This window comes from Aquarana catesbeiana, linkage group LG06 (genome assembly GCF_042186555.1).
Source record: "Aquarana catesbeiana isolate 2022-GZ linkage group LG06, ASM4218655v1, whole genome shotgun sequence".
Classification (NCBI taxonomy): domain Eukaryota; kingdom Metazoa; phylum Chordata; class Amphibia; order Anura; family Ranidae; genus Aquarana; species Aquarana catesbeiana.
Window position 1 is genome coordinate 175,481,306 of NC_133329.1, and position 21,131 is coordinate 175,502,436.

Consider the following 21,131-nt stretch of genomic DNA (forward strand, 5'->3'; position numbering starts at 1 on the left):
AAAATATAGAACTGTCTAGAAAATGTACAGTGCATATTCATGCACTGCTGGTCCTAAGGGGGGGGGGGGGTAGTCGTGTTAAACACACGGAGTGTCTCCTGGTCCCGGGGACCCACAGGGGTGGGGTAATTGTGAGACAAAAAAAAACATGATAAACTATAATTAACAGGAACTATGAGGCAATTGAACACACATTATAAGAAATTCCTCCAAACTGTTACAGAGCTGAGCATAGGGATGCCTGGAGGGCACAGGGGGGGGGGCAAGTTTTAAGCTGCATTAGGGGGCGAGGGAACACAAACTGACATAGTCATTTATATCAGATACACTATAATAGGAGTCCCCATGATGCCTGGAAACAAAATGGTGCAGAGAACATTTAACATAAATTGTGCATAGACTTTTCGAAAAACCCAAGGGGCGGGCCCTGGGCAAAGAAAAAGTCATGGCCTCTGAAACAGAGGTGTACTGTAGAGATAACAGGAAGTATGGGCTCAATTATCTGGAGGCAGCTGGGAGAAAGATCTGGGGTGCTTCTTCTTGCATATTTTCTGCCATTGTGGGATAAATGAGAGGCCTGGGCTGGTAGGAGAGAGGGTCCAATCTGGTAAGGAGACCTGAGACAGTTCTAGGGTACTCAAGAAATTTGGCAAGTCCCACAGGGTGTGAAACAGAGCTATTTTGCCTTCATGGTGGACCCGTAACTGGAAGGGAAACCTCCATTGGTATTTGATGTTCCTTTCCTGAAGGAGAGATGTGAGTGGTTTTAGAGAGCATCTTATGGCTAGGGTTTGGCGTGAGAGGTCTGGCAGTAGCATGACACGGGTATCATTCAGCTGAATGGAATCCTGTGTGCTGGCAGCTCGCATGATTTCCTCCTTAATCTTGTAGAAGTGGACCCTGCACAGCGTATCACGAACAAAGGAAGTATTGGGGTTCCTTGGGCCCGAGGTACTGTGGACTCTGTCCAATTCAATAGGAGAATCTTTAGGCTGCTGGAGTAGCTGGTTAAAGATGGTGACGGTTGCCCCTGCTAGGTCCTTGTGCTCCACTGTTTCAGGGATGCCACGGATTCTGATATTCCATCTATTTCTGTTTTCAATATTGTCTTACTGATACATGAGCTGCTGCAGCAAAACGGTGTGAGTTCAGCGTCTCCTCTTGAGACTGTATGGTATTGTACATTGCCATCAGTAGTATTTTCAGTGTCCTCCATGCAGACCCCCAGGTCTTTGATTTCAGTTATCTCTTGCCTATATGTCTTCTCAATGCGTGCGACATAGTTACATAGTAGGTGAGGTTGAAAAAAGACACAAGTCCATCAAGTCCAACCTATGTGTGTGATTATGTGTCAGTATTACATTACATATCCCTGTATATTGCGGTCATTCAGGTGATTATCTAATAGTTTCTTGAAGCTATCAATGCTCCCCGCTGAGACCACCGACTGTGGAAGGGAATTCCACATCCTTGCCGCTCTTACAGTAAAGAACCCTCTACGTAGTTTAAGGTTAAACCTCTTTTCTTCTAATTGTAATGAGTGGCCACGAGTCTTATTAAACTCTCTTCTGCGAAAAAGTTTTATCCCTATTGTGGGGTCACCAGTACAGTATTTGTAAATTGAAATCATATCCCCTCTCAAGCGTCTCTTCTCCAGAGAGAATAAGTTCAGTGCTCGCAACCTTTCCTCATAACTAAGATCCTCCAGACCCTTTATTAGCTTTGTTGCCCTTCTTTGTACTCGCTCCATTTCCAGTACATCCCTCCTGAGGACTGGTGCCCAGAACTGGACAGCATACTCCATGTGCGGCCGGACCAGAGTCTTGTAGAGCGGGAGAATTATCGTTTTATCTCTGCAGTTGATCCCCTTTTAATGCATGCCAATGTTCTGTTTGCTTTATTAGCAGCAGCTTGGCATTGCATGCCATTGCTGAGCCTATCATCTACTAGGACCCCCAGGTCCTTTTCCACCCTAGATTCCCCCAGAGGTTCTCCCCCCAGTGTATAGATTGCATTCATATTTTTGCCACCCAAATGCATTATTTTACATTTTTCTACATTGAACCTCATTTGCCATGTAGTCGCCCACCCCATTAATTTGTTCAGGTCTTTTTGCAAGATTTCCACATCCTGCGGAGAAGTTATTGCCCTGCTTAGCTTAGTATCGTCTGCAAATACAGAGATTGAACTGTTTATCCCATCCTCCAGGTCGTTTATGAAGAAATTAAATAGGATTGGTCCCAGCACAGAACCCTGGGGAACCCCACTACCCACCCCTGACCATTCTGAGTACTCCCCATTTATCACCACCCTCTGAACACGCCCTTGTAGCCAGTTTTCAATCCATGTACTCACCCTATGGTCCATGCCAACACACCTTATTTTGTACAGTAAACATTTATGGGGAACTGTGTCAAATGCTTTTGCAAAATCCAGATACACCACGTCTATGGGCCTTCCTTTATCTAGATGGCAACTCACCTCCTCATAGAAGGTTAATAGATTGGTTTGGCAAGAACGATTCTTCATGAATCCATGCTGATTACTGCTAATGATATCATTCTTATTACTAAAATCTTGTATATAGTCCCTTATCATCCCCTCCAAGAGTTTACATACTATTGATGTTAGGCTAACTGGTCTGTAATTCCCAGGGATGTTTTTTGGGCCCTTTTTAAATATTGGTGCTACATTGGCTTTTCTCCAATCAGCTGGTACCATTCCAGTCAATAGACTGTCTGTAAAAATTAGGAACAACGGTCTAGCAATCACCTGACTGAGTTCCCTAAGTACCCTCGGATGCAAGCCATCTGGTACCGGTGATTTATTAATGTTAAGTTTCTCAAGTCTAATTTTAATTCTGTCCTCTGTTAACCATGTAGGTGCTTCCTGTGTTGTGTCATGAGGATAAACACTGCAGTTTTGGTTACTGAAGCCCCCCGATTCACTCGTGAAGACTGAGGAGAAGAATAAATTCAATACCTTTGCCATCTCCCCATCCTTTGTAACCAGATGTCCTTCCTCATTCTTTATGGGGCCAATATGGTCTGTCCTCCCTTTTTTACTGTTTACATACTTAAAGAATTTCTTGGGATTTTTTTTGCTCTCCTCCGCTATGTGTCTTTCATGTTCTATCTTAGCCATCCTAATTGCACCCTTACATTTCTTATTGCATTCTTTATAAATTCTGAATGCTGAGGATGATCCCTCAACCTTGTGTTTTTTGAAGGCCTTCTCCTTTGCTTTTATATGCATTTTTACATTGGAGTTAAGCCATCCAGGATGTTTGTTCGCTCTTTTAAATTTATTACCCAATGGGATACATTGGCTAATGCCCTTATTTAATATGCTCTTAAAGCAAACCCATCTCTTCTCCGTATTCTTTGTTCCTAATATTTTATCCCAATTTATGCCTTTTAGCAAGGTTTGTAGTTTAGGGAAGTTGGCTCTTTTGAAATTCAGTGTCTTTGTGTTCCCTTCATGTTTCCTATTTGTGTGATTTATACTGAAACTAATTGACCTGTGATCGCTGTTACCTAAATTGCCCCGTATTTCCACATCTGTGATCAGGTCTGTATTGTTGGTAATCAGTAGATCTAGTAATGTTTTATTTCTAGTTGGTGCGTCTACCATCTGACCCATAAAATTGTCCTGCAAGACACTAAGGAACTGGCGAGCCTTAAATGAATGCGCGGTTCCCTCCGCCTAGTCTATGTCTGGATAATTAAAATCCCCCATTATGATAAAACTTCCCATCTTTGCTGCTAATCCAATTTGTGATAGGAGATCCGTCTCCACTTCCTCCCTCAGGTATAGGGTATACCCTTGAATGTTTGCCAGCCAATCATGAGAGCTGTTGAACCAGGTCTCTGAAATTCCCACAAAATCCAAATCCTCTTTGTACAACAGTATCTCTAGTTCACCCATCTTGTCCGCCATGCTCCTGGCATTAGTGAACATGCCACATAGTTTAGACCGGTCGCATATTGTCCTCGTATTGGGTGTTTCAAGATTGCAACTAGGACTTGCTACTATACTCACCTTGTGTTTTTGTGCTTTGGTTAACCTACCACTAATGCCCCCAATACTACCCTCTCATAATGTTCACAATCTGTTTTAGTAGGCAGAGAGTGCATATATGCATGCAGGGATCGCATCTGCGATTCCATGTCTGAGCCATCACCTGAGCACAGTGAGGCTTGTGAGAGGCTTTGGGGGCTGTGTGCAGGTGGATCAAAGTCTGCAAGGGATGCAGAACGGCCCCTGAAACTTACCTGCATGGTTTCTGCTGGCTCAGAGCTGGCCGGGGAAGTAGGCACCGACGCCATCTTGGCTTTCCCCTGGTTCATAGAGGCTGCAGACGTTCGGGTGAGAAATCGTCCTAGATCGCCCTTTGTTCAGCCTCCTGTGGGTTTGTGTTGGTCCTTGGGTTTCCCCTTGCCCATCGATGCGGTCTGGGGAGGATGGGAGTAGTATTGGAGGAGGTAGGTGGGAGACCTCAGGACTGGGAGCTGCCCCGATGCACATCTTACAGCTTCATGCGCTAGGCCACGCCTCCCGGGAGGATTGTTTAAAAATCTGGGGAATGCCGGCAGCAGTCGCTGCATGTACTCTGCAGAGGAGGAGGCAGAGCTGACAGCAGGAGTGGCAGAAGCTTACTGTGGTGGCACCCATTTTAAATTGATGCACAAGGTTCTTTGTGCTTGGCTCCTACCCTTGGTAATGGGGGGGGGGGGGACGACTTCAGTTATGTTTTGCAAGCTAAAGCAACCACTAAATCGGAGAGCTCCTTCAAGTGGAAGAACGTGCCCCTTCTGTAAAAATCCGCTCAGGGACTCCTGGCCAAACCTCTGTAGGTCATGTATTGCAGGCCTGGTGAAAGAAGAATCCGCACAACAGTACAAAGAGCTTTTTTTCCTCAGGAAAGAGCACAAAATTTGGGGTCGTTACGTTCCCTGCTGAAGAAGGTTTCTGGACAGAAGTCGGGTCAGCGACAGAGCTCCCATTTCAGTCCTCTACCCTCTACCTCAATAACAGTAGAGTTATTCAAGTGAAGAAAGAGTGTGTCCCTCCTTCCACGGTGGATTGGGAGTAGGATGAAGGAGAGGAGAAGGTTAGGTCCCCCCGATACGAATTGTCTCTGGAAAAGGTGTATGACCTAAAGGAAATTTTTACTACCCTTGAGATTCAAGGGTAGTATATTATTTATTGCAATTATCTATTCACAATATAAAATGTACCAGGGGCTCAAGGAGGCTAAACAGTCTTCCCCGTCCATAAAGTACTGACTTTCCAGGTCCCTCAAGAGAAGATTTCACTTTGAGGAAGATGAATCTTTGGTTTGGAACAAGAAACCAAAAATTGATGCGACCTTCTTGCAGGTCTCAAGATGCACAGACCTTGCATTTGAGAACATGGTTATTCTCAAGGATGCCATGGACAAGAGGGCGGACTCCCTCCTGAAGAAGGCATTGGATTCGACCCTGTCAAATCTGAAACCAGCAATGACATCTACGGTAGTAGCAAGGAACCTTGAATGCTGGGTGGACCAATTAAAGGGGTACTTAGAAGCTGGAACTTCTAGAATGGGCTTATTGGAGTCTTTCCCTACCCTGCTAAAAGCAGTGAGATAAATGGCGGATGCATCAGCAGAGTCCATTAGTATGTCGGCGAGTTATTCGGCTTATCAACTTAGCCAGACAGGCTATCTGGTGCAGGATGTGGTCAGGGGACTCTGCGTCGAAGGTCAAACTGAGTGGAATCCCCATTTTGTGGTACTTATTTTTTGGCCCAGAACTTGAAACTGTGCTAGAAAGGACAGCAGACAAGAAGACGGCCTTCCCTTAGAAAAAGAATGTGCCGCCAAGGAAGAATTTTTGTCCTTTTTCACAGTCCCAAAAGGATAAAGAAGAAAGTCAGAGAAGATCCTGGAACCCCCAGAGAGGGAGAGGAAGAGATGGTGTGCTCTTCGGGCACACAGAACAGGTGACAAAAAAAGCAGGAGGGCTTGGTTTTACTCCCATATCTTCATGGTCAAGAAACCATCTGGAAAGTTCTGTCTAATTCTGAACTTGAAAATTCTAAACCGATCCATCAGGTACAAAAGGTTCTGGATGGACACAATATTCTTGGTAAGAATACTGCGTACTCCAGGTTGCTTTATGGCTTTGATCGACCCTTGAGATGCATACTTGCATGTCCCAATTGCAAACTCATCACAGAAGTTTTTGCGTCTGGCGGTCAAACTTAGGGAAGAAAATATGGCACCTGCAGTTCAGGGCTCTGCCTTTTGGCCTCTCCTCATCACCCAGGGTGTTTACCAAAGTAATGGCAGAGGCTTTAGAGCCCTTGAGACTGAAGGGGTTCGCCATTGTTCCATACCTGGACAACCTACTACTGTTTGCGGAGTCCAAGGATTAGTTGCTGACCAATTTGCACGTAAACAAGCTAGATTGGCTTCTGAATCAGCAGAAATTTTAATCTGGGCACAGCAAGTGAGATTCCTAGGCTATGATGTAGATTCAATACAGCAAAGAATTTTCCTTCTGGAACAAAAGATAGAAAAGATTCAGTCAGCCGTGAAGCTAGTCTAATCCAATCTGGCAGTATCAGTGCCAGTGGGAATGTCGGTTCTAGGCTTATTCACGGCTTTGATTCCGGCGGTGCAATGGGCCAGGCTTCAAGCTCGCCCCCTCCAGTCAAATATACTCCAGAGGTGGTCTCCTCAAGAGCCACTGGAAAAAATCTTAGAAAAAAATCCAAGAGCAAGGAGGTTCTTATGGTGGTGGAAAGACCAGAGAAATCGGTCAAGGGGTCTCCCTTGGTCCTTTTATCATGACCAAGCATCCAACAACAGATGCGAGTGCGTGGGAACAGGGAGCCTATCTTGAGGAGCAAACAGCACCAGGGTTCTTGGTCAAAAATAGAAGCCAGGAAATCCTCCAACTGGAAAGAGCTAATGGCAATACATTTGAGTCTTCTGTTCTTCCAGCAGACTCAAATGCAACCAGCACCTTCAGATCCTGTCAGGCAACGTAACAGCAGTCATGTATCTGTCGAAACAAGGCAGCATGAGAAGCAAAACACTTATGGAGCTACCTCCTCAGATCTTGACCTGGGCAGAAACAAATTTAGACTCTGTCAGCAGTTCATTTAAAAGACACGCAAAATGTGCTTTTAAGCAGGAAAAAGGTGACGGAGTCCGAGTGGACCCTGAATCAGATCTTTCTGATGATCAGAGGCCTGGGGCCTACCTCGAGTAGATTTGTTTGCAAGTCAGGAAAATGCAGAGACTCCTGCCTTTTCCCTCCACAAAGAGGACCTAGCATTGTGGTTAGACGCTTTGGCGTATTAATGGCATTACCCTCTGTCCTATGTGTTAACCCCATTTCAGTTAATCCCGCTAGTTCTAGCAAAGTTCCGGGACGGATCTACGGACATGATTCTGATAGCTCCTTTTTGGCCAAAGAGGCCTTGGTTCTCACTTATGAATCTATCAGTAAAACCTCCCTGGAGATTGCCGGTTAGGAAGGATCTTCTGATGCAGGGCCCTCTCTATCACCCAGATCTTGCACACACCAATCTGACAGCCTGGTTTCTGAGGAGGACCTGCTAAGGTGAAGACAAGCTTATCACCACCCTCCCAACAAGCAGAAGGTGACCAAGGCAATATATTAAGTATGGAAATGCTACAATTCCTGGTGTTCTGACAAAAATTTTGATTCAAACTGTACAATTTGAGTTCTGGAATTTCTTTGAGGGAATGGAGAAAGGCCTAGCAGCGAGCACCCTCAAGGCGCAGGTGGCTGTGCTATCGGTCTTCCTAGAGAGAACCTTATTTAGAGAATCAATAATTGTTCGATTTTAAGGCTATGGCTAGGATCAGGCCAGTTCCTTGTAAGTTTTCTCTTTTTCCCCCAGATTGGACTGATCAGTTTTGCAGGGACTCACAAGAAATATTGCCTACCTTTTTTGTCTAGCTCCTTCCAGTCTGGGAAAAGAGGCTTTCCACACCTTGGATGTCAGGAGGTGCCTTTTTCAATATCTGGACGTAACTAAAGACTTTAGAAAGTCAACCTCCTTGTTCATCCTTTCAGCGGGAGCACATAAAGGAGAGAAGGATTCCAAAAGCACTTTGAGGAGGTGGCCTAAGCAGGCTATCAGCAATGGGCAAAGAACCTCCGGAGGGAATAATGCCCCATTCCACAAGGGCGGTGGCAGTGTCCTGGGCAGAGAAGCCTGGGGCATCGCCAGAGCAAATTTGTAAAGCAGCCACTTGGTCCAATTTCTCCACATTCATCAGGCACTACAGGCTGTATCTGTTGTCTGCCTCTGACCAATCCTTTGGCAGGAAGACCCTGCAAGCAGTGGTTTTTCCCTGAATTAAGTTCTTGGTTATCTTCTCCAAGGTGCTGTCCTGAAAGGTGAGGGGAGAAAACCTTAGACTTACCGGTAATGGTATTTCTATGAGCCTTTCAGGACCGCAGCTATAACCATCCCTTGAGTCTGTGAATGATATTATGTTATCTCTTGTGGTTGGTTGGTGTGTTCTTATGTTTTCCAGCATGTCGGAGGAATTCTCGTCTACGACTGACGGCATGGTGAAAGGTGCTGCATCTAAAGGGGCATTGACACGGCAGTGTTTCCTGTGAAAGGGTGGAGGTGTGCTCTCTCCAAGGTATTGTCCTGAAATGCTCAAAGAAATACTGTTACTGGTAAGTCTAAGGATTTTTTTTTTTTTTAGCGCAAGGAATAAAAAGTGCAGTGGTGATCAGATACCACTAAAAGAAAGCTCTATTTGTGGGAAAAAAATACATTCATTTTATTTATGGACAGAGTTGTATGACCACACAATTGTCGGAGTAATGTAGTGCCGTATTGCAAAAAATAGCCTGGTCCTGAAGGGGGTAAATCTTCCAGAGGTCAAGTGGTTAAATACATTAGGTGGTCTATATAGTGAACTTCCTGTTGATTTACGCACACCTGGAGGGAAAAAAAGATTTAACCTCCACATACTGAAAGGCTTCTTCACAGTAAGAGCTCTGAAAATGTGGAATAGACTCCCTCAGCTATTTTTGGCCAGCTCAGTAGATTGTTTTAAAAAGTGCTGGATGTATCATGGATACTAACATTTATAGGTAATCGCATCGGGGTAGTTGATCAACAGAATATCTGATTGCCTCCTGGGGCAGGAAGAATTTTTTTCTATTGGTTGAACTAGATGGGCATGTCTGTCTTTTCAGCCTGAGTAACTATGTATTGTACAGTGCATCCGGAAAGTATTCAGCACTTCACTTTTCCCACATTTTATGTTACAGCCTTGTTCCAAAATGGATTAAATTTATTATTTTCCTCAAATTTTTTACAAACAACACCCCATGATGACAACGTGAAAGTTTGTTTAAAATCGTTGCAAATTTTTTAAAAAATAAAAACTGACAAAATCAAAATTGAGCCCAGGTGCATCCTGTTTCTACTGATCACCCTTGAGATGTTGTTACAACTTGATTGGAGTCCACCTGTGGTAAATTCAGTTGATTGGACATGATTTGGAAAGGTGCACACACCTGTCTATATAGCTTCCCACAGTCAACCGTGCATGTTGGAGCACAAACTAAGCCGTGAAGTCCAAGGAATTGTCTCTAGACCTCTGAGACAGGATTTTATCGAGGCACAGGTCTGGGGAAGAGGACAGAAAAATTTCTGCAGCATTGAAGGTCCCAGTGAGCACGGTGGACTCCATCGTTTCTCTGTGTAGAGCGGAAAATCTTCAAGAAGAACCACCATCTCTGCAGCACTCCACCAATCAGGCCTGTATGGTAGAGTGTCCAGACGGAAGCCACTCCTCAGTAAAACGTGCATCTTGCAACTTGCGCATCTTAAAGAACACAACATACAGGGATATGGGAAATAATTTTAGACCCTGACACGTGCACCTACACAGGTTGAACTGGATGGACTATTGTGTTCAACTTTACCTATTATGTAACTATGTAAAAGGCACATGACAGTCCGCCTAGAGTTTGCCAAAAGGCACCTGACGGATTCAGACCATGAGCAACAAAATTCTCTGGTCTGATGAAACAAAGATTGAACTCTTTGGCCTGAATGGCAAGCATGTCTGGAGGAAACCAGACACCGCTCATCACCTGGCCACTACCATCCCTACAGTGAAGCGTGGTGGTGGCAGCATCATGCTGTGGGGATTTTTTTTTTAACAGCAGCAGGAACTGGGAGACTAGTTGGGATCGAAGGAAAAATGAATGCAGCAATGTACAGAGACATCCTTAGTGAAAACCTGTTCCAGAGCACTCTGGACTGGTTTCATCTTGCTACAGAACGACCCTAAGCACACGGCCAAGATAACAAAGGAGTGGCTATAGGACAACTCTGAATGTCCTTGAGTGGCCTATCTTGAGGCCAGACTTGAACCCGATTGAACATCCCTGGAGAGATCTGAATATGGCTGTGCACTGATGCTCCCCATCCAACCTGATGGAGCTTGAGAGGTCCTGCAATGAATGGGAGAAACTGCCCAAAAATAGGTGTGCCAAGCTTGTAGCATCATACTCAAAAAGACTTTAGGCTGTAATTGGTAGCAAAGGTGCTTCAATAAAGTATTGATAAAGTATTGAGCAAAGACTGTGAATGCTTATGTACATGTGTTTTTTTTTTTTTTTTTTTTTTATATATACCGGTAGATTAGTAAAGATTTCAAACAAACTTCTTTCATGTTTTCATCCATTGGGGAATTGTTTGTAGAATTTTAAGGAAAATAATTAATTTAATTTTGGAATAAGGCTGTAACATAACAAAATGTGAAAAAAGTGAAGCGCTGTGCATACTTTCTGGATGCACTGTAACTATAGTCCATTGATATCGTAAGATATTTTTTCTTTTACCATTATTTGGAATCGAAGACCATATTTGATCAATACGCTTAACAGCCAATGAAGGTCTGAGGTTGAAAATTGAAATCTGGTGGGCTAAAATATTCTTGTGGTAAATGTACTTTCAGTGGTATAAGGTAATTTTCCAGTATTTGTGCCTTCTGATTTGGCTTGCTACTGGTGGGGTTGGAAGCATCAAGTTAAGGAAGGAGAGTTACCTCAGTAAGAAGACAAAAAGAATAGGCTAGAAGCATATACACCTATTTTTGGCAGTGTGGGAACGAGGGAGGGAGAATAGAAATGGGGGTAGGGGCTTCTGTGTAGCTTTTCCCAGAGATGCAACTGGCTTCCAGGGCACTCTGATCTTACAATAAGGCTCTTCCCACATGAGCTTGATGAGTTAAGATCTGGTGATTGTGGTGACTAGTACAATAAAAACCGTGATGTTTATTCACCAAATAGGCTTTGCATAGCTTAGAAGAATGCTTCTACTTGCATCAATCCAGCACTTATGTGATGACATGACAGTGTAAATTAAACTGCTTTCTGCCCAGCCACTGCACATCTCTTACTGCACATATATGGCCTGCGTGATAAGTGGTGTTCTGGGAGGACATACGGGATACATTCTCCTGCCTGTGCATACGGGGCACATAGCAGCAAGATCTGTGATTTTGCTCTGTGCCCTAGATGTGGTGGATCACAAATCGGGGTACAGAGCAGCTGTGATTGGCCTTGTACCATGTGATCACTGTGACAATTGCAACAATCACATTAACAGAAGTAAACACTGTAGTGATATAGTATAGTGGGTAGATAATTCATTAGTAGTTATTATAATGATGATGTAAGTACTCTTCCGCAGCAACCCAATTCTTCCAGAGAGATGCACTTTATTGACTTCCAACACAGAACAAAGTCCACAGATGACAAAAATCCAACAGAGTAAATATAACTTAGAGTCCCATTTTTCCTAGATCTGCGCCTTCATAGTCACACACAGATAGACTGACTGCCAGCTTGAATAGTCCCCCCTGAAATACTAGTACACTAGGAGGGAGTTGCTGCTAGGTCAACCCAAAATACTCTTGGATCTTATTGTTACCCCCTCAAGTCTAATTACCATCAATAAATACTTCTTCTATGGTCCTTTAAACAATGTACCCTTTGGAATGTTCAATTAGGTTAACAGGCTATACCTCACACACCTAGGTAGACTTGCATAAGATCAACATATCAAAGGGTCATCAGCTGTCCCTTTGATATGTTAAAATTGAGTTGGCTCTGACAACTCAACCATTGTCAACTGAATTCTGGCCTGGTCAATATTGTACTGTATGTGTACATATATATAATAATATAATATCCCACATAAATCGGCGAACATATTACAACAAACACCAGCTGTCATTTATGCAGCAGTTTACTACTGTGATCTCTGGGATTTGTCAAAGCAATCACATGGTACAGGGCCAGTCACAGTATAGGCATCATCCCGGTATAACCACTTAAAGTCAAATGACATACATGTATATGATTTGGTGTTAAGCAGTTAATTTCATAATTTTCCCCAAAATTTTCAACTTCAAAAACTCACCATGCCTCTTAATACCTTGGACTGTCTACTTTCCAAAAAGGGGTCATTTGGGGGGTGTTTGTACTTGCCTGTTTTTTTTTTGGGCCTCAAAACATGAGATAGGCAGTCAGTGCAACAAATGGTACAGTTTTCTCCCATGGGACTTTCAAAGGCAAAAACATAGCAAAAAAAAAAAGTTAACTGATTTATTTGTACACACGTGCTCGTTTGTTGTCCTTGTGTGCTCCCTCAGGGGGATCTGAAGTTTTGAGTGGATAGTGTGTATTTTAAATGTTCTGGCTTACATGTATTGGTGACATATATGCTACAGTCAAATATCTCTCCACTTAAAGATTGGCAAGGAACAATTGAAACCTGTTGGGTTGCCCTGGCAGAGGGTACTTATTTTATAAAACCTTAAACAGTTGATGTGTATATTTAATTAACCCTGCAATGTGGCATATGGGTATTTGTGAAAAGTGCAAAGTGCACAGACTGTGTAGTGGATATTTAAACATTTATTTTAAAAACAAAAATTAGCAACTAGTATAAAATAAAATAGTGTTGATCATGGTTCTCAAAAGGGATCCCAGCCCAGTAGGACAGCAAAGGAACAATCATCAACGAATATACTGGAAGTGGCCTGGATGGTACCTGTAAAGAGGCAGCAAGGGGGTGCCAAATGCAGCAAGGTGGAGAGGAGGAAACCAAGCACACAATAATTAGCAGCTTGGTGTATAGATGTTCTCATGCATAACAGTCATTGGTGCATCTGCAGCTGGGAAGGAGGAGGCATCCAAGATCCCAGGAATGAGGAGCTGCTGCGGTGGTGGAGTGTGATAACCCAGGGTGACCAGGAAACATCACTGTGGATCGATGGAGCACAGGCGGGGACAGGAATTTGCAAAACTGGAAGCGACGTCAGAAGGCATGGCTATGCATTTTGAGACCCACGTCTTTCAAGTCAGAAAGTGGGATGTAAATGGAAACTGTATTTATACTCTAGGCCAGTGATAGCAAACCTTGGCACCCCAGATGTTTTGGAACTACATTTCCCATGATGCTCAACTACACTGCAAAGTGCACGATCTTAATGGGAAATGTAGTTCCAAAACATCTGGGGAGCCAAGGTTCACCATCACTGCTATAGGCTATGTGGCGTAGGATGACAAGGCTGTTTGCATAATGACAATTGCATAGGGACACAAAAGGAGGTCAAAGAACTGACTGGGTCAAAACTAATCAAGCTGAAAGATTAGGAAACACTGCAAATTAGAAAAAAAAATGACAGAAACAATATATACACAATATGTACACAATGTAAGGTGGATTGAAAACTGGGCACAAGAACATGAGTAAATACACAAAAATGGTAATGGAACAAAACAAAGGGAATTTGATAACATGGTAAAAAGAAGAAAAATGGGAATGAAATAATGATTAAAATAAAAAAATGGTTACCCAAAAATAATGGAACCAGGAAGAAAGACTTATAATAACACAAGGCAGAATACCTATATAGCCCTTATGGAGTTGAAATGCATGGCTAGATGACAGTAATGACCTCATTCACATGGTATAGCCCTAATGGAAACATGGTGCCTGACAGTATTAACCTCAATCTCGTCATTATGCCCCCCAGGTGACAAGCAATTTAGGGTGAAGATCCACTAAGTCTCCCTTTCACAAGGCCTCTGGAAAACGCTATCCAATGGAGGATTTTGATGGGAAAGACCCAATGGTCAACACACCCAGATTGTTGGATAATTTTTGATGGACCTCGCCAAAATGTTTCAGTACACTGTGTTTAGAGTTCTTGTCATTGACGAACCTATGTTCGCCAAAGTGGGCATATGGGTACTGTAATGGTTTAATGTCACCTGGAGTATGTATCAGAACACCAGAATATACACATTTTATGTAGGGATTTTAAAGAAGCACTCCAGCTTTAGTAGTCTTGAATCTGATAGTCCATCCAATATTGACACATTACCAATGGGGGGGGGGGGCATATGCATTTTGGGTGTAATTTTGTTAAGTTGTAGTTTATTGGTAACTGTTTTATTCTTTAAATATACAAGTGCATCTCATAAAATTAGAATATCATCAAAAAGTTAATTTATTTTAGTAATTAAATTCAAAAAGTGAAACATATATTTTATATAGATGTTACACAGAGTGATATATTTCAAACATTTTTTTCTTTTAATTTTGACATTTATGGCTTAGTGAAAACCCAAAATTCAGTATCTCTGAAAATTTGAATATTACAGAAGACCAATAAAGGTATTTTTAATACAGAAATGTTGGCTTACTGAAAAGTATGTCCACGTACAGTATAGTGTGCACTTATTACTTGGTTGGGGCTTCTTTTGCATGAATTACTGCATCAAAGTTGCTTTGATAACAGCCTTCAGCTCATCTGGCTTGTTGGGTCTGGTGTCTCTCATCTTCCTCTTGACAATACCCCAGAGATTCTCTATGGGTTTTAGGTCAGGAGAGTTTGCTGGCCAATTGAGCACAGTGATACCATGATTATTAAAGAGGAAGTAAACACTGATGGGTTTTACTTCCTCTGTAGCTCCCTGCAAATTAAAAGCATAATGGGCTAGTATGCAATGCATACTAGCCCTTTATGTGACACTTGCCTGCAAATGAAGCCCACGCTGTCCCCTGTGCAGGCCCCCTCCATCTTCGCCCCTCTTCTTTCCGGGGCCACGGACTCCAGCTCTGTAACTGGCCGGAGCCGCGTGATGTAACTCCCATGCATGCATGCACGCTGGAGCTGTCAGTCACAGCACACGTTGGGGAAGAAACGGCATGCAGGTCCATTTCTTCACAACGCATGGGCCTATGATGACATCGGCGCACTACAAGTTAAATATCTCCTAAACAGCGCACGTTTAGGAGATATTTCCACTACCTATAGGTAAGTCTTATTCTAGGCTTCTCTATAGGTAGAAGTCAAACAAAACAGTTTACAACCACTTTAAACCAGGTATTTGTACTTTTGGTAGCGTGGGCAGGTGCCAAGTCCTGCTGGAAAATAAAATCGGCATCTCCATTAAAAATTTTTTTTTTTTTTAATTGGTCTTATGTAATAATTACATTTTCTGAGATACAGAATTTTGGGTTTTCACTAGCTGTAAGCCATAATCATCAAAGATAAATGAAAGAAATGCTTGAAATATGTATCTCTGTGTGTATGTAACGCATCTGTATAAAATAGGAGTTTCACTTTTTTATTGAATTACCGAAATTAACTTTTTGATATTTTAATTTTGAAATGCGCCTGTAATATGAACTCTGTCTGCAGCTTTTGGGCTATTTTAAATTGTCCAGCCACGTAAAGTTGGGGAGTAGTATCAACACCAGCATTCCTCCCATAGATAAAAACCTTGAGGTGACTATGGTGACACGAAACTACTCGGAGTATGTAAAAAAACAAAACAAAAAAAAAGTAAGAAAAATTATTAACCACTTGCCTACCAGGCCAATTCTGACATTTTTCTCCTACATGTAAAAATCATCATTTTTTTGCTAGAAAATTACATAGAACTCCCAAACATTATATATGTTTTTTTTTAGCAAAGACCCTAGAGAATACAATGGCAGTTGTTGCAACTTATTATCTCACACAGTATTTGCGCAGGAATTTTTCGAATGCCTTTTTTTGGGGAAAAAAACAGTTTTGTGTTTAAAAAAAAAACAAAACAGTAAAGTTAGCCCAATGTTTTTGCATATTGTGAAAGATGAAGTTACGCCGAGTAAATAGATACCTAACATGTCACGCTTCAAAATTGCAAACGCTCGTGGAATGGCGCCAATGTTTGGTACTTAAAAATCCCCATAGGTGACGCTTGAAATTTTTTGCTCTCGCTTCAACGTTCGCGGCGATACCTCACATGTATGGTTTGAACACCGTTTTCATATGTGGGCGGACTTACGTATGCGTTCGCTTCAGAGTGCGAGCACACGTGGACAGCAGCGCTTTAAAAATGTTTTTTTTTTTATTTATTATATTTTCTTTTTTTATTTTGACACTTTTTTGAAAAAAAAAAAAAAATTGATCACTTTTATTCCTATTACAAGGAATGTAAACATCCCTTGTAATAGGAATATGACATGACAGGTCCTCTTAATAGTGAGATATGGGGTCAATAAGACCACACATCTCACCACTAGGCTGGGAAGCCTGAAATAAAAAAAAAAAAAATATAGAACGATCACCGCTTCCCAAGCGGTGCCGTTTTTTTTTTTAATGGAGAGGCCGGGCGTGACGTCATAACATCGCGCCCGGCCTCCGACGATCATAGAGACTCCGGCAACCATCTGGTCCGCCGGAAATCTCTATGATCTACATCTGGCACCAGCGGATCCTCTCTCCGCCTCACCGATCGTAACGGTGAATCGGAACAAGCATCGGAGGGCGGTGGGTGGGGGGGGAGTCCCCTCTCGCTTCCCGTAGGAACGATCAAGCGGCGGTACAGCCGCTATGATCGTTCCTATGGTGTAGAAATTCGCCGGCTAAAACCGGCAATATCTGAATGATTTCTGTAACTACAGGCATCATTCAGATATACCCGCTCAAAGTCCATGACGTCATATGATGCGGGCGGGAAGTGGTTAAAAGAAATGAAATGTTAAAAAAAAAAAAATGTAGTACTACTTATTTTTTTAAACTGTCACCAGTCCGTATCCCTGAAGACAGACACACCAGTCATATTAGAACTTTGTACTGCACTGTTGACAACATGTAAAACAAAATTGTCTTTTTCCAAAAAATTGTGACCGCAAATTACAACTTCGAAGTACTCGCCATGCCTCTTACTAAATACCTTGGACTGTCTAATTTCCGGGGTATTTGTACCATCCTTGGCATTTTAGGGCCTCAAAGGAAATCTGTACCTCCCAGGATTGATCATTTTTCAAATGTATAAACCTTAGTTTGTAGACTCTCTCTAATGTTCACACACACTGTATAACATACACTGATTTAGGTTATTTGAAATGTAGCAGAATACATATTTTGGCCCAAATTTATGAAAATGAAAAATGTATGAAACTAAATGTTTTTTTACGGCAAACAATGAAAAAAAATAGGTGATTAAATACCTCCAAAAGAAAGCTCTATCTGTGTGAAAAAAGGTGCATTTCATTTGGGTACAGTGTTGCATGACCAAGCAATTGCCAGTTAGCTACCACCATGCTGAACAGAAATAATGTCCCCTGGTCATAAAGGGGGTAAAAACTTCCAGATGTTAAGTGGTGATTTACCTGCTTTTAGTCACGGTCCAAAAGGCACATCGGTAAAAAAAGGTTTGTACTTTGTGCTAATTGATGCCTTGCCTTGTTAAAGAGAAGGGGTAATGTCTCTCAGTATTGCAACATTGAGAGGTTTGGTGGATAAAATAGTTACCCAGCAGGTCTCCATTGCGATCGTGATCTTTTTGTTTGTGGTATACATTTGTTATGGGTCATACTACATATAGAAAGACATGGGTATTGCAACAGTAGCTTTGCACGGATCTCTTTTCTGGGTGGTTTTCTGTTGTCTTATTTAGATTGCTGACCACGCTAGCTGTATTGATACTGCTTCTTGTTTTGTAATTTTTTATTTTATTTTTATTCTGTTATAAGCTGTGTTTCTCTTTTTCAGGCCTGAATATTAATGAATCCCAGAACAAGCCACCTTCTGACAGTTTATTACCCATTAACTACACAAAGTCCAATGGTAAACACAAAAATACAGAGCATCCAGTTCCAGATACAGAGCAGCCAGAATCTAAGCTTTTAAAGGAATTGCAAGAAAGTCCAGTAAAGAAGCAGAACCGAAGCAGGGTGAAATTGGCAGCCAACTTCTCCTTCGCACCTGTTACAAAACTGTAACAATATGTCTGCAGTTCTTCACTTTGACACATGAGTTCCAGCATATTCTTCTGCAAAGCCTTTCCAAGCTGTAGACTATTACATTTGGTCCTATACCTTTCTATTTAATATGCTACTTCAAAAGCTTTTATTTTTAAAATAAGGCATATTAATGATCTTGCTCTACAGGTTTTGGAAAAAGTAACCTGTGAAAAACAAAATTACATTTTTATTTCCCCAAAGCCTCATTATAAATGTTATCCCAAATTGTAGTGCAATTTTTGTACTGTAGATTGTTTACAGCCATCTTTTCAGACACTTGCTCTCTTCAGGCATGATCCTTCTGCAAGGCATCTAGTTAATTTTTCTTGCCTTTTTACATGGTTCCACATATTTTATAATATGGATAAAATCCCTAAATTTGAGATGCTATTTTTTCCATTACTCCCATGCATGGCACTCAAGGGAATAGAGTTACTTGGGACAATGAATTAAACTTTTTGATTGTAGAATTTTAGTAAACATTATGTTGTGTACATGTTTATAATAATCATTTTTTTTCCTGTTTCAGGTGACTTGTAAGAACTTTGGATTCCTTTCCCCCTACCCTATAAAGAAAGGTTTAGATTGAGGGTCTGATTGTCCAGTTCTGTTTGCAGTGGCAATAATTTAGGCGTTGGCTTTTGTTTGCATGTAAAAACAGTCATGTCCTTCCATATGAGGCCACTTGCGTTTGGTTCCTTTGTAATGCAGTTTAGAAAGTCAAATGGATTTTTAGTTGCTTTGCATCAAGATAATAGTGACTAACTTGGCAATGTCTCGGGGCAAGAATGAAACTTAACGTAAGAAAAAGTTTCTCAGTTCCTATCACTGATATGCATTAACTGCATATATCATGGATGAAGGAGCTGTAGATTGGTTATCTTTTGCAGATGTTGCCATTTCCACTGAAAAGGGAAGGTTTCTCTTTGTTAACCTTGAATTGGATTGTTATTTTTTTAAGATATGATAGATGAAGGGGCTGTAATGCTTTTGGTGGGTTGGTATTTTTTTTGTCTTTTTAACGGTCTGTAAATGTTTTTAGTCAGATTGTTCCATGGGTTTTTGAAACCTTTGTCAGTTTAGAAAGTATCTAGTGGTTTTTGGAAAAAGGCCACACTTTAAAGAAAGCTGATGGTGTTGTTTGAATAGTATCAGAAGGCCTCAGACTCCTTCTAAGCTAACCTGGCTTTTACAATGGGTTGTATCTGCCAGGTGGGTGATGGTTCCTTGTAGAGCCTCTCGGCAAAGGTTCTATGCTTTATATTGGGTTCTTTGCAATGTATTTGAAAAAGAAGGAAAACTCCAAATCCATAGCCATCTAAATCAAAATGCTTTTACAAAATGGCTATAATGTTATTTTACCTTCTCGTTTTGCACAAGAATCTTTTAACTGTGGCTATTCTCAGCAGAAAGTTGTAGTTACTGGGTAGATGTATGTGTTTTTTTTTTTTTTTTCCTTTTCTTCTGCACTTCTTAGCTTGAGTCGTTGCTAAAGGCATTTCCACTAGTCACATTTGGTGGCGGTTCAAAACCTGAAGTCCAGATAAGCGTGTGTTTTTTGTTTTGTTTTTGTTTTTTTAACTGTTTTTAAATAGTATATAGTGTGTAAGCAGCCAGTTTAACCTTATGCATAGTTTTTTTTTTTTTTTTTATATATATATATTTACATCAGGTGAACACAAATTGTAGGGAGATACCTGTAATCCTTTATTTTCATACAAGTCGCCTGAAACTCTCTGGTATCATGGTTAAAAAGTAAAAAAAAGTGGGAAGAAAAGTAATCTCGTGCAATCACAGCTGTCCATTTTCTAGTGCCTGTAAAAGGAAAAAGCAGGTTATGACGACATGTAAACTTTTTGTTTGGCCCAGTTTTTTAGATGAGGCCCTGCAAAGTCCTGCAGTTTTAACAAGCGTTCTTTGCAGTGTTGAGCTCATTTTATGCTTGCGAAGAAAACTGGTATGGATTTTTTTTCATAAAATTCTTTGTGAGATTAATTGTTTGGTATGGATGTCATCATGCATACTACAGTATGAATTCAAAGTTTTTTCAATTTAAACTTTTGCATTAAATACATTATGAGGCTGAATAAAACTTTATTTGTAACATTTACTTTGTGTAAAAAAAAAAAAAAAAAAAGTAAAAAATATATATTTATCCCTTTTGTGGAGGCAATTTAAGCTGTCAGGGCTTAAATGAATGCACTGTTTTTGTGTAAGTTCTTTTCTTAAGTCTCAATAAGTCACTTTATGATTTGGGACCAAATTCTTGTGTGCCAATAAACTTTAAACTGCAAGCATCCTAATGCGTGTCTGTGTTGAGAAGCTTTTTTATATCAGTAGACAGGACCATGAATATATAGATCAGCCGATAGTATAAATATATATATAGGAAATATTCATTCGAATTATACTTTTTGTTAGCAGTGATGATGGAAGATGCTTGTGTCTAAGGGAAAGCTTGTCTTTGTGACCTATAACTGCACCTGTTTTCATGAATGCTGGCTTTTTATGTATAACACCATTGAATAATTAGGCAGCTTTATAATTTAGCCTGTTTAAATTGGGCCATTGTAAGAGGGACAGGTTTAACTGATAGTGGCTGGAGTAAACAATGCATGAGACGAGGACACCCAAGAACAGCCCTGCGAGTTTATTCAAAACGGCCATGTTGCTGCAGGAGGGCTTCGTACATCGAGTTCATAGCACATGTTTTTTGGCTTGTTTTTCCAGTGACACACAAGGCAGACCATTTATTT

General features: G+C 41.3%; 1 protein-coding gene across 11 annotated transcripts in view; it reads left to right on the top strand.

The window, feature by feature from the left end:
* Positions 1–20,678, top strand: part of MARF1 (meiosis regulator and mRNA stability factor 1) — a 453,542-nt gene extending 432,864 nt beyond the window's left edge. For 9 of the 11 annotated variants that reach the window (XM_073591154.1, XM_073591150.1, XM_073591151.1 and 6 more), the window contains one exon: positions 18,125–20,678. In XM_073591154.1, the coding sequence (XP_073447255.1) occupies positions 18,125–18,354 (230 nt within the window). In that variant the 3' untranslated portion in view covers positions 18,355–20,678. Of the gene's footprint in view, positions 1–2,882; positions 3,046–18,124 lie in introns of all 11 variants that reach the window. The other 2 variants (XR_012235026.1, XR_012235025.1) reach the window with 1 other exon arrangement.
* The last annotated feature ends 453 nt before the right edge of the window (positions 20,679–21,131 follow it).